This window comes from Lycium ferocissimum, unplaced genomic scaffold (assembly GCF_029784015.1).
Source record: "Lycium ferocissimum isolate CSIRO_LF1 unplaced genomic scaffold, AGI_CSIRO_Lferr_CH_V1 ctg19913, whole genome shotgun sequence".
NCBI classification, from domain to species: Eukaryota; Viridiplantae; Streptophyta; class Magnoliopsida; order Solanales; family Solanaceae; genus Lycium; species Lycium ferocissimum.
Window position 1 is genome coordinate 1 of NW_026718717.1, and position 14,203 is coordinate 14,203.

At 33.0% G+C, this 14,203-nt stretch overlaps 1 protein-coding gene across 1 annotated transcript; it reads right to left on the bottom strand.

The window, feature by feature from the left end:
- Window positions 1–7,379: 7,379 nt before the first annotated feature.
- Window positions 7,380–8,963, bottom strand: LOC132043014 (agmatine hydroxycinnamoyltransferase 1-like). The gene has a single exon (XM_059433508.1). The coding sequence runs from the start codon at window positions 8,892–8,894 to the stop codon at window positions 7,578–7,580; it is 1,317 nt and encodes a 438-aa protein (XP_059289491.1). The 5' UTR covers window positions 8,895–8,963; the 3' UTR covers window positions 7,380–7,577.
- Window positions 8,964–14,203: the final 5,240 nt, after the last annotated feature.

The window sequence follows — 14,203 nt, forward strand, 5'->3', positions numbered from 1 at the left end:
TGGAGTATTTGGGTCGAAGTTACTGGTGATCCTTGCCTTTCCACCCATCGGTGCCATCTTCTCCAAGAACGCCCTAGGCTACGAAGCCACCGAGAAGGGCAATCACCCACTCAAAGATAACCTCCAAGTATGGGCTCGGCCCAGGTCGGTGAAGGGTTCCACACCGAAAATTCGACGAGAGGGCGGTGCGGTGGCCGTGTGTATCATCACAAATCGATTTAGGCACCATCTATCGTAATCATCTTCGGGGTCAATGAGACTTCGGCTTCCCGGGAATCAGCGAGAACGATTCTCCGCCGGATCCGAGGTACGTATAAATAGAGTAAGTGGTCGAGTGAAAGCCACCCGGCCGCATTGGCTAACTTCTCAATACAGAACACAAGCCTCTAAATCTGAGGGGCTATTTGACTGATACATATTCGATATCGATGGCAGAAGTCCTCGATTATCCTATGAACGGGAAGGACGAACCCAATGGCAAAAAGGTACGTATGCAACAACGAATAGCCAGGAACATGATGAGTTATTTTTACACCATCCCCGACGGGGAGAAGGTCAACGTCCGCGCCTAGGCCGCAGTCTTCCCTAACCGTGGTAATGGCACTATCGTCAATAAGAGATTCGAAATCCTCCACCGGGTCGAGATGGTGAAGAACTTTACAGTCATTCGCGTAGCTGAAACCCGACGGGACAATGCCAGCAGCAGTAGATTCTAACTCCCTGTCTGGGCCTTCGGTTCCAGCCGGTGGTATGAATGAAGACTGACCTTCACCTTGGGTCAGTAATGGAACGTACGCCATGGTTGTGTAATGTTTTTCTTAACGTAGGCTTGAAGGAGAAACAAAAGTGAGGTTTGAAGAAGTATGGACGCATGGGAAAGGAAGGAAACATGGGCTTTATATAGAAGAGGATTTTTGGGATCTGGCGTATCAAATTCGACTCGAGGAGGATTCCCAAAAAAGATTTGGCGGCTGGTTAATAATGACCTAGCATTGGGCAGAGTGAGGTTTGACTTAAAGGTTCCATTCCCCGTCGACAATAACTGCGCCACGGGAAATGGGGGGACTATATGTATACGGGTAAAACCGAGGACACGAGTACGCTCGGTTTCCCGTTGTTATGATTATGCTCGGGTGAAGCTCGAGCACCTCACGGGATCGGGAAGCCGAGGTCGGGCCGATGCGAGGCGATAGCGGAAAGATGATCGTTGCCGTCAACGAAGATTGAAATATCCGCCCTCACCCGGATATTCGGCGTCAATCCGACGGCCTTGTCACCCGCATTTACTTGCTTTACTTAGAATTGTACTAGGTTAGAAATTCCTCTACTATATAAAGGGGAGGCCTCCATTCATAAAAGGGGGCTGGAGAAAAAAGAGAGAGAGGATTCATATCAATAATCATTTAAGAATACAGCATCCGTTTCCATTTGTTCTTGAGTTTTACTTAGTTTGCATTTCTTTACAGTTTGTAACGATGCGAGGCTACCGACCTCGGTTTTCTAGTCCGAGATCACGCGAATCCGGCACTCGATTAGATCTGACTCTTTGTCCATTTCATTATACATCACACTATTCAAATCTTTGAACGAATTTAGCTGCGTATCTTTGGCATCTCATATAAATTCAACTGCTTACATTTTTAAGGTTAAACAACAATACTTATAACTTGTCACCCTAAGGTTAAGGTAGCTTGCAGTTTTGAAATATACTGGTGAAATTATTAGTAATGCTTTGTTGGATGAAAAGATAATACTCATAACTTTTCACCCTAAGCTATCACTTGTCACCCTAAGGTTATGGTAGCTTGCAGTTTTGTAATATATAAGTGAAATTATTAGTAATACTTTGTTGGATGAAAAGACAATACTTATAACTTGTCACCCTAAGGTATAACTTGTCGCCCTAAGGTTAAGGTAACTTGCAGTTTTGGAATATAGGTGAATTTTTTGGTGCTTAGTTGAATGAAATGACAAGACTAATAACTTGTCAACTGGTATACATACGAGTGTCTGATTTTATTTCTTATTATATTTTTGAGATAAGGGATAAGGATCAAAAACACACTCAATTATCATTTTTTATTTTATTTTCATATCTAAGCTATCAGAGGGTTGAGAAAACTATCTAAATTATCACTATCTAATTTGCAAAACACACCTCAAATTATTCTTGAATGACATGTGATCTACACTCTTCATTTTATATAAAAATGTTGCCAAGTGTTGTCGACGTGGATAAATAATATCACAATGGCTCCTACATGAAATTTTTTAAAAACTATTTGTTTTAAAAAAAAAAAAACTGAAAAATACCTAATAATTTTTGTAAAAAAATATCAAAAATTATAGAAAATAAAAAAATAGTTTATAAAATGCAAAAGTTATTTTAAAAAAAAAATAATAAAACGGATTATTTAGATTTCACATTTTTTAAAAAAAATCAACTTTTCCATTTTTTAAATCATTTTTTTTGTTTTTTTTTCTAAATTTGTTGATATTTTTTTACAAAAATTATTATTTTTTTCATATTTTTTTTAAAAATGCTGATTTTTTTAAAAAAAATAATGCAGTTTTTTTTTTAGAAATTTAAATACCTAAAGAAGAATGCATTTTGATAGGAATAATACATTTAGCATATCTCCACAAGACAAATAGGTTTATTCCTTCTATGTTGCTTGTTGCGTTGCTATGTTTGTACTCTGTTATGTCTTTTTGTTTAACTTCTTCGCATTATATGGATAGTGAAAAAGAAATTAATAAATGAATTAAAGAAATAAATAAATTATTTATTAAGAGAAATGCAACCACAACCGTGCACACAAAAATAGTGCACCAAAGCTTATATTTCAATGTTCACTCGCGACCTTTTGCTCTATATTTGCTATATTACCGCTAGTAATGCAACTCATACCTTTAATTAGATTTATTAGGATTTTATTTACTTTCCTAGTTAGAATTGATCACATTAACAGTGAATACTTGTGACAATAAAGTTTCCAATTGTAATTTTGAAGTTACTAATATATATATTCCACCACCTTTGCATTTTGGACAGTATTTTGAATTCCAGCACTCATTCGATATCTTTCTTGTGAGTTCTTACATTGACACGGTATATATTCCACTATCTTTGCATTTTGGATAGTATTTTGAATTGTCTTTCCCCATGGACTTCATTTTTTTAAGACCTTCACCTCAAGTTTTCCCATATCATTTGTTATTTCTAGTTGAAATTACTTCTGATTAAACGACAATTTAAAATACTATCTAACATGCAAAATAACTTACTTCCGCTTCCAAACAAGTAGAAAGAACTCACACGAAAGATGCAACACACATTCGATGCCACGTAAGAAGTTCTTCTACTAATTGGGATACATAAGTAAATTCCGAATAATTATTCCTAACTCATTTGATAGTTTTGTTGATGAACTTGTCTTAACTAACCTCCCTTTAACAACTACGATCCTATTTCCATCTTTCCTATCATAGACTTCATTTTTTTCAAGGCCTTTTCCTTTAGTTTATCCGCCACCTTTTTTGATTCTAGTTGAGTCTGATTACAAAAAGGCAACTCAAAATACAATTGAAAATATAAAAATAGCTAGAGACAAAAAAGTTCACTCCTAAAAATTCATAATACCAATTGCTTCCTAGCAACTGTGCCAAAGCTAAATCCAACAATTTGTTGACTTACTAAATAATATCACCTTGTATTCGAATATCCAAAACAAACAAATTAATTAGATTTAAGTATAGTGGTGACTTATGAGTCTAGTGTCAAATTCCATCGGAAACAAGATATCTACGTCTAGTAGTAGTAGGGTATTGAGAGGTCTCAAGTACACTGAGCGGCACCTTAGGGTGAATACAACCTTTCAATTATGGTTTTATCTGAATTTACAATTTTCAATAAGAAAGAACGAATATTTAAAATTTCAATAAATATTATATTTGAACTCATAATTTTAATAATACAATAAATTTAATAGTAAAAAAATCTAAAAAATTAAACCCACTAAATTTAGTAGGTGTTTTTCCATAAAAATCAAATATTTTTCACTTTATTTGAAATTTTGAAGTTGGAGTTGTGTTTGGTTATAGTTTTTGCAAAAAATATTTGGTTGTTTGAATGTATTAGAAATAAAAAAAAAAAAAAAAAAAAAAAAAGGTTTTAGGTGTTTTCTAAATTTCAAATATAACTTCAAGTTGTATTTAAAATTTTCATAACCAAACGCTGATTTTAAAATAAGGTGGAAAAAAATGAAAAATTCTCACAGCCAAACGGGTCCTTAAATTCTGATGTCACCAACATGCTCCACGAATAATAGTTTCCCCTCAATCTATTTTTGTATAATCAGTTACCCTCCTTGTGTAGGGCAACTAAAACACTTTCTAGCCGCCCTATATACTGCGGGTTTGACAAAAAAAAAAAAAATCTAACTCAAACTTTAGACTATATGTGTTGTCAAACTTTATTAAGTTTGTATATGTATAATAAATTGCAGACTTTACAAACTTAAAATTTTAATATCTGTCTCGACTTGTCACAGTTCAATAGTACTAATCTACCGCAAGGCTGGTAATATAGCACGTGTTACTATTTTACTACAACAACAGCAACAACCATATGGTTGAAAATCACACAATGGATAGTTATATAAAAGCAAAATTTTCATTCCTGTGAACGTGTTAATATTTTAACTTCCATTTTGATGAAATTTTTAATTCAAATCTTTTTAAATTTATAAAAATAAAATTTATATATAACTTATGTATCCTAATTTATAAGTCATGATATTCTAAATAAATAATCTATAAAATTAATGAACTTTTAAGACAAATACATAATTTAACTTGTGTATCAGATGGAGGCTTTCTCTTAATAATTAGGGGATCGAACATGGATATGGAAAAAAAAATTTTGGAGGAAGCACATAAATTAAAATCGACAGAGTAAAAATTATCATTGACGCTGGTTGACTATAATACCATATCGAGCGTAATCGTGAAAAAAAAGAACGCAAAAATGAGGTAGGAGGTTTGATTTTATAAAAAGACTTTAAAAACAAAATTTAAAAAAAAATTGACATAAATAAATTTGTTGGTCCAAAGAGTAATTAATTAAAAAGTTTTAAAAAATTTTAAAATTTTCTCAAATATACAAAATATTTCATTCTTTTTAAAATAACTAAAAAAGATAATATTAAAAATAAAAAATAAAAAAATTGACTTAAATAAATAAAATTTGACATAAAAGTAATTAATGAAATCTTCTTCTTTTTGGCAAAAAAATTGCAAAAATTATTGTGGAGTCAGACAAAAGTACAGCCCCTTCATCATTCCCTGAAAGCCTTATATATAATAGTAGACAAGACACTTTACAAACTTTAAATTTAAATATCTGTCTCGACGTGTCACAGTTCAATAGTACTAATCTACTGCAAGGCTGTTTAAATTTGTATTATTTATAGTAAATTGCAGACTTTTCAAACTTTAAATTTTAATATCTGTCTCGACTTGTCACAGTTCAATAGTACTAATCTACTGCAAGGCTGGTACCACTAGCACGAGTAGCCTGTCTCTCTCTCTCTCTCTCTCTGAAAAGACAATAGTTTCTAACTTGTAAAAAAAACTGTCATACCTGTGAACGTGTTAGTACATTTTTACAGCAATTAAACACACTGATAAGGGTCAAATTTTATAATTTTAATATAGGCTTTTTAAATTTATAAAAATAAAATTTATATAAAATTTATATGAAAAAATACTATAAGTCATGATATTTACAATTCAAATAATTTAAAAATAATGCAAGAAAAACATTTCAAAGTATGACTTTGCAAAAATTGGCGAAAAAATAATAATAGATCTAAAATAAATCGATGAGTAATATATTATTCCTATTTTTAATTTTTTTTATAAATTAAAACCGACGGAGTAAAAATTATCATTGATGCTGGTTGACAATAATACCAAAGACATAAGTAAAAAAAATCATTAAGTGCAAATAATTTTTTTTAATCTCATGTACACCAGCCGTCTCATTTTATATGAAGCTGTTTAGCTTGACACGAAATTTAATAAAAAAAAGTAATATTAATGAAATTTGTTGGTCCAAAGCAAACTTTAGTAAATCATTTCACAAAATTAAATTTTTCTCAAATATAAAAATATTTCATTCTTTTTTAAAATAACTAAAAAAGATAATGTCATATAAAATAAAATGGAGAAAGTAATTAATTTGAATTATTAGATTTCTTTTTGTCTCGTAAGTTAATACTCGTTAGCTATCTTATTTTTTTCTTCCTTTGGCAATTTTAATAAGCAAAAAATAGTGTGGAGTCAGAGCTGTGATACAGCCACTTCATGATAAAATCACGTGAAAGCCATTAGGAAATAAAGTAGACAAGACACAAGAAAACATAACGTTAGGTCTTCTTTTCTATACAGTAATAACTTATTTATTTATTCATTTTTGATATGCACATTTCTTAAAAAATAATAAGTAAAATGCACAATTTATTAATATATTTATATTAATTAATGCATATTTTTATTAAATTTAAAATATAATTTGAAGTAAATATTTAATATTATAGGTAAAAAGAGAAAAAAATTATCTTATCTTATCTTGATCAATTAAATTAAAAATAAGTTTATTTTTAAAATACTGAATAAGTAAAAATGATCGAAAGGAGTAATAATATATTAATAAAGTAGATATGCTGTTTTAATTTATCTGATATACTTATCTTATTAATCTGTCCTAAAAAAATTTTTTTTTTATATTTAAAAATAATTTTTAACTTAAAATTTTACATGAAATCTTGTGAAACTTCAATTTCTTTGTAGTACAACACTGATGAAATAGTGAAATAGGAGTAATTTCGACAAAGAAAAATGTGCATGGTGGGGCCAAATGAAATAGCCTACCTACCACCTTCTGGGTGCATGTTTGATTTCAGAACGTGCAAATCAAACATGAAGATTTTTTTCCAAGAGGAAAATAGCCTACCTACCACCTTCTGGGTGAGACGGATAAAATCTTTCTGTTCTTAATAAAATCTCGGGTTTAATATTTGAAAAGAAAAATACAGGTAAGGTACACTTTCTTGACTTTACGCAAATGGGGATTTAATAGTTGAAATTTGTGAATTCTGAAGTATATTATATGCATATATTCAGTGATTTTTTTTAATAAATATACAATTTTGAACCAAAGATATAGGGTTATGTTGAATCCATATTCCTCAACCTCATGAACACGAACTCAAATTAGTCGAGGACAACAAAGAGATATCGAATGCCAAATGTAAAACCAAAAAAAAATAAAAGAGAATAATAAATAGACAAACGACCATAGCATTCTTTCATCATTTAAAAATCAGAAAGTGCCAAACTTACATTTCTTCTCCAAGATATACTGATCATCAACATGACAATGCACATAATAAAAAAATCCAGTAGGAAAAATTAATAACCAAATTGTTAATAACCTAAAAACAACACAATACGACAAGACCTTATTTCACCTTTTTTTTATTTTATCACAAGCCTCATAAGTAGCTCTCTTCTCATTTTGCTTTCAAATCAAGAGAGTAGCAAATTTTCTTGAAATTTGCCAAGTTATCTTGATATAGAGGAATAAAAGCATCAATGCTTCCATCTCCAATAAATGACGGCACAAGAAACATCATCCCTTCTGTTGGATAATAAGAAGGCATGAACACAAAAGGGCAACCAGTACCAAAATCCAAGTCATAAAATGGAAACCTCAACCAACTATCAACTTCCAAATTAGGACAAAGTGAATCCTTCTTCATGTCTGCACTTGGGATTAAATCTTGTGTGACTTTGTGATTTGCAAAGTCAATAAATGACTTGAAATATTTGTCATCAACTTTGGTAATTGCATCATGAATTATCTTTGTTGCATAGTGAAGTGGCTCATCTAGTAATTCTTTCACTTTTGATGTTGGAAATGCCCAAAGGACTAAGTTACCAAAAAATTCATCAGGCACTCGAGGTATAATTCTTCTACGTCCATCAACCGAGATTCTTATTTGGGTAGTTTGTAACGCGTCTAGTCCGCGCGATTTTGTAATGACCCTCCATAAATGGGCTATTAGACTTTCGAACGTGCTATAAGCCCTCGCTTTTCCATTCATGAAAGAGGCGTTCGCCTTGAGTTTCCCTAGGAACTCAAGTGTGAAATGGACTTTGTGCACGATTATGGTTTTCTCTTTATTTTCATTGTTGACGTTGTTGTCCTTGTTTACTAAATTGGACACAAACTCGGCCCCCACATGGTTGTACTCGATGAGTGGAGGGTCCCGTGGGCGGAATATAGTGCGGTCATTCAATGGGAGGGGAGTAATTTCGACCCCGCGGCAAGCTTGACCCCACGAGACGAAGAAGTTGCTTGCCGCGTGGCCATCGGCTATCATGTGGTGGCCTGTGAAACCAACCACCACGGAGCCACACGTGAACCTCGTGACTTGAACTTGGATCAACTCCACTACATCCTTTAAGCTAGGATGTAAGGAGAGCATAGAAGGGGAAGGTTTTAAGGGCAACACTTCGTCCAACGTGGCATCCATAGATGCCTCGATGAATCGAACACCCTCGTCATTGAGAAAAACCCCGCGGTTCCCCTCCTCATCTTCACCTATTCGCCCGGCCCACTCCCTATAAACCGCTAAGGTTTTTCGAAGTCCCATTTCAATAGTGGAAGTTGGAGGGGTAGGTGGTCTATAGGCATAAATCAAAGCCATTAGAGCATCAAATGTGACATTATCAAACACATTGAAAGGAATGTGAGTTGTGGTTGAAGGTGGAGTTCCTTCATACAATGGCTTGATGATTCTTGAACTCTCAATTTTCACATTCATGGTTACTAAGTTTTTCTCTTTTTGTGCCTTCTATAGAGAGATATTTTGATTTGTGTGGTGTTAGAATTGCAGGCACGAGTTGGCTTTTTATATAATGAAGACACCCTTTATTGGGGGCTCCATTATTTTCTTTGAAAAGTACAATCGACTAGAAGAAATGTTTTTTAATTTCCTGGAAATAACTGCATTTAAAATTGGTAAAAATAAAAAGTTTGGCCAGTTGGACTTGTATATTAAATAACCGTTGTTTGTACTAAAATGCCAAATTTCCAAATCACGTGTTTGCATTATCACCACAAAGCCACCTTCTTCACCAACCATCGCTGCGTGTTATTCGAGTCCGCAGCCAAAATAACTTTAAAAAAAAAAAAAAAAAAAAGGTATGAACTAAAATAAAATATAAAAAAAAAAAAGATGCAATCTTTTAACGCATTTAAAAATCATGCATTAAAGATTTAACGTGAATTAAAATCACGCATGATTATTTTTTTTTCTTTCTTTCTTTCTTTTCTTTCTTTCTTTCACACTTTTTTACATATTTTAGCGTATAGATTAATCATGCATGTATCTCCAAAACTTGAATATTTTAGATAGAACCCTATTTATTTTTGTGCGATTAATAAGGTAGGCTCAATACATCAAGGATACACAAAACTTGGATTGTTGTTTTAGTGGTTGAAAAGTCTTTCAATCATTTTGTTTGAAGACTTGTTATCATTAGCTTTAAGTTATTTATGTTTTAGGGTTTCGTGTTATTTTTATATTAATGCGTAACTTTATTTTGACAATTTCACAAATAAATAAATAAATAAATTAACAATAAATAAAAAATTAACAAATTAATAATCCATAATCAATTAACAAAATATTAATTCATAATCAATTATTTCTGTGTAATTTTTTTTTTGTTTTTTTTTTGTTTTTTGCGTTATACCCTTCAACACCCAACTAATTGGAGTCCGCAACTTAAATAACTCCAAAAGTGGGTTTGAGTACCAAAATAATCCATTAACGAATAACAAACAATAAGCTAAATCCCGAATAACGAATAATAAACTAAATCCCGAATAACGAACGATAAACTAAATCCTGAATAATAAACGATAAGCTAAATCCTTAGTTTTGGATTGAACATCATTAACATAATTTCCGAAAAGGATTAGTTAGTTAACATAATTTTTTGACGAAGGATTAGTTAGTTAATAAAAAAAATTGTTCGCTATTACTTTAACTATATGAGTTAAGTAAATTATAATCAACAATACAATATCATGGATTATTCAAAATAACTAATTAAATCCTCCATAACTCATCCTAGTTAAGAAAGTTCTAATTAGATATAAAATTTTAGTTAATTTCAAGAATAATGAATAATTTAGTATTTACAAATACGACACCTCCATGGATCTCCGTTAATTATTTGTTAATTATGGCATTGTTAATATTTGTTAATTATGTCATTGTTAATATATTTATTTCTGAAATTGTTTTTCCCATGTTAATTACTTTTTTATGCCATGTTAATTACTTGTTTATCCCATGTTAATCGTTAAATAAATTAGTTTGTTTTTTACTAATAATATCTTCTCAACGCTCTCGCCAAGGTTTGATCCCTAGTGGATGAGATAAAAAAAAGTCAAAAGCCAAAGGTTTTACCACCAAGCCAAGTTGGTTAAAGTAACAATGTAGACACTTTTTATTATTTTGTATGTTCACTAATGCTATCTAACTTGTTTTCTTAAATTGAATTTGGACCTTGAAATTGACATTGAAAACATCATTATCACGGGATTATGGAATTGAAATATATTTTTCGCCATTAGATTTAAAAAAGAAATAAATGAAAATTGCGCATGAATTTTGGGGAAAATTGAAATTGAATGGGATAACGGACGTTTTTGAAAAATTCGGGGCGGGCGAACAGCCTTGCGGCAGTTCAGACGCATAGATCTCGAAAAAATACCCAAAATAAAAAAAAAAGTTCGCATCAAATGGACATCCGAGTGCAAAGTTTCCACAAAATAACCCAAAAATAGTATCAGAATTCAGCTAAAGATCACATCAAAACGCGGCTGAAAAAACCTAGCCTCTACTAAAAACCTAGCCTGCCAAAAACACTAGTATCTACCACCCAAAATGGCCTCGCCGGCCGGCGGCCATTTCCAGGGGGCGGGTCAACTTGACAAATCATATACAACCCACAATCAATTATGCGCGGCACTAAACAACCTCACAAACACACCAAAACCAGGACGATTGACATTAAACAATGTTACATATTTACATGGAGAACCCTACATTTACATGGACAAAGAAGGAATTTGAGATACTATGTAAGAAGAATTTACAATATGCACTTGTTGCTAAATTCTCTATGGAAGACCGGATGTACATGAATTGAGAGAAGTATACCAACACAATTGGAAGTAAAGGCCCCTCTACCATAGGGCTATTGGAGGATAGGCATATTCTAGTTCGTTTATCTTTACTAGAAGACTATGCTACCCTGGCTTCTCGACCATGGGAGATTAGGTTCAGGAATAGAATCTTTCCAGTTAGATTTCTCATATGGGACCCTTGGTTTAAGCCGGATGAGGAAACAACAATTGCTATAGCATGGATCTCCTTTCAGGGCGCCTACTAATCTCTTTGACAAGGAATCCTTATTCTCATTAGCAAATGCGGTGGGAAGACCACTTGTGATAGATAAAGCCACCGACAATCAAACAAGGCCTAGGTGCAAAGTCAAAGTAAAGTGGACTTGATGAAGGAATTACCCAAGCGGGTACAGATTAACTGCATTGATGAAGAGACAAATGAAGTTAGATCCAAATGGCAAACAATACAATATGATTACTTACCAAAATATTGTGTTAATTGCAAAATACAAGGACATAATAAGCAAGAATGCTGGAATTTATATCCAGAATTCAGACCAAAAAAGGAGGACATAAAGGAAAGGAGTGAAGAGTAACAGGAGAAGGAGAATAATAATGGAAAGGCACCTATCAAGGAGAATAACAATGCTAATGGAGAAAGAAAGGAATATGGGGAGAAAAAAACGGACGATGGAAAGGAGGATGGGGAGAAAAAGCGAGAATGTTAACAAGAGCAAAACAACAACCATTCAAAGTTCTTAAATCGGAAAGGTTGTTGTAAACAAAAATGATCCCAAAAATGATCCTAATTCTTTGGAAGGCCAAAGACAAAAATGAGATGGAAGGGTAATAATAAAGGTATAGAAAAGGAAAGAAAAGGAAGTGAACAATCAAGAGGTGAGTAAAGAAAACAAATACGATTACTCGACAAACAACAAGTTCAGTACTCTAGTGGACTTGGAGGAAGATGAACATAATGATGAGGATGGTCAGGAGTACAAAAAGCAGCAGGAAACAAAAGCAATTAGGGAATCAGCAAAGCCATGGGTGGAAGCATATTTTGGAAAACAAGGAGGAAGTACTAGTGCCTTTAAACAACTTATGGAACAACAAACAAGTATTGAGAAGGAACAGGAGCAATGTAAGTCACAACACAAAGTCACAGAAGTGCATAAGGGCAATCAAATGGAGGAGGAAACAAAATCACAAGATATAGAGAGAACCATAACTGATGTAAGGGAGGGTGTCAATGAGGAGAGCAAAAAGAGGAGGATAAGTCAAGAATCGGCGGAAAGAGATAGATAAACTAATAGAAATTGCGGCGAGCAAGCAACCACGGATCAACGGGTGGAAAAATCGAAAAACCACGATGATGTCTTGGACAAGTCTAATGAAATAGCCAAGGAAGTAAAAGATACAGAGTCATCTACAACAACCACAACAATGAGGGAGGGTCAGAAAATGCAGATCATAGAGACAATAACATGGGTACAGAAGAACAGACAGAGCAACAAAGGAAGGATATTATTGAAGATGGGGAATTTGGGGAAAATACAGATTCTATATCTTCAAATGTGCCTGAAAGTAAGACCAATGATGAAGAAAGAATTGATGATATAGGAGATGATGATGAAGTGGAAAACACTAGTATCCCGATCGGTCCGTGAGCATAATGCAGGGGATGCTTCACCAAAACAAATAACCAAAACAAAGAAAGAAGGGAGACATCATGAGCAAAACAGAGATAAAAGTGTGCCACCTAAGGCAGTAAGTGGCGTACTCACAAGGAAAGCATATGCCAAAGGAAGTTTACAATGAATAGCTCACTCATATGAAATATTAGGTCGGTTAATACTCAACAGGCCTTTGAGAGAGTAGTTTTGATGCACAGACAAAAGAATTTCAATTTTATAGCATTGATGGAACCATTTCAGCACCACAGACACATAAATATGTATAGATTATGGCTGGGCATGGGCCGTACGGCACAACATAACATAGCGGTAAGATTTGGGTGTTTGTCAACGAAATTTCAAGCGAGAGGTCACAAGAGACAATGAACAACTTCTTGCTTTGAAGTTAACTCATCTAGATTCTAATCGGAGATCATTGCTACTTTGATATATGCCAGTACAGAAAAGGCAAATAGAATCACCCTGTGGGATGAATTATATGATATGGCCTATACCATTAACTCACCATGGATTATAGGAGGTGATTTTAATATCATTTTGGTTGAAGCAGATGTTGACACCCGATTTTGTCCCGTCTTCCCCAAAACACTTATTCACATTTCACATTTTCAGCAATTTAAGAAATAATTATTTATATTTTTTTACTATAATTATCGAACTTCTATTAATACAGGCGTCTTATTATTTTGTTGTCGTCACTAGTTGTTATTATTTTGTTACCACAATTACTATCATTATTATTATTATTATTATTATTATTATTATTATTATTATTATTATTATTATTATTTTATTACCGACATTATCATAATTTGCATTATAATCATTTGACATTTTTACGACATTATGCACACGCATCGCATTTGTTTCCGCAAAATCAAATAATAGCATTTACTTACTGTTGACTTTAAAAATATTATTACATGGCTATTACGAGTTAATATAATTTTATTTTTTTTATCTGAGCACTAATAAATACATACTTTTGTATGTTGGCACACGGAGGTCATTTATACAAATTTAGAAGCCCAAAATAGCACAAGAAGGAAATATATTTTAGCCCATCTGTTCAAATCAATTTATGAATATTTTCGGACCAGCCCATATCATTTTAATTCACTACTCGCCCCATTTTAATACCCGTACCCAATTTTTTTAATACTGACCCAACGCTTTAATTAATTGACCCAACCCGACCCAATACGCTCGACCCGGTTCTATCAAAAGCGGATGAAAA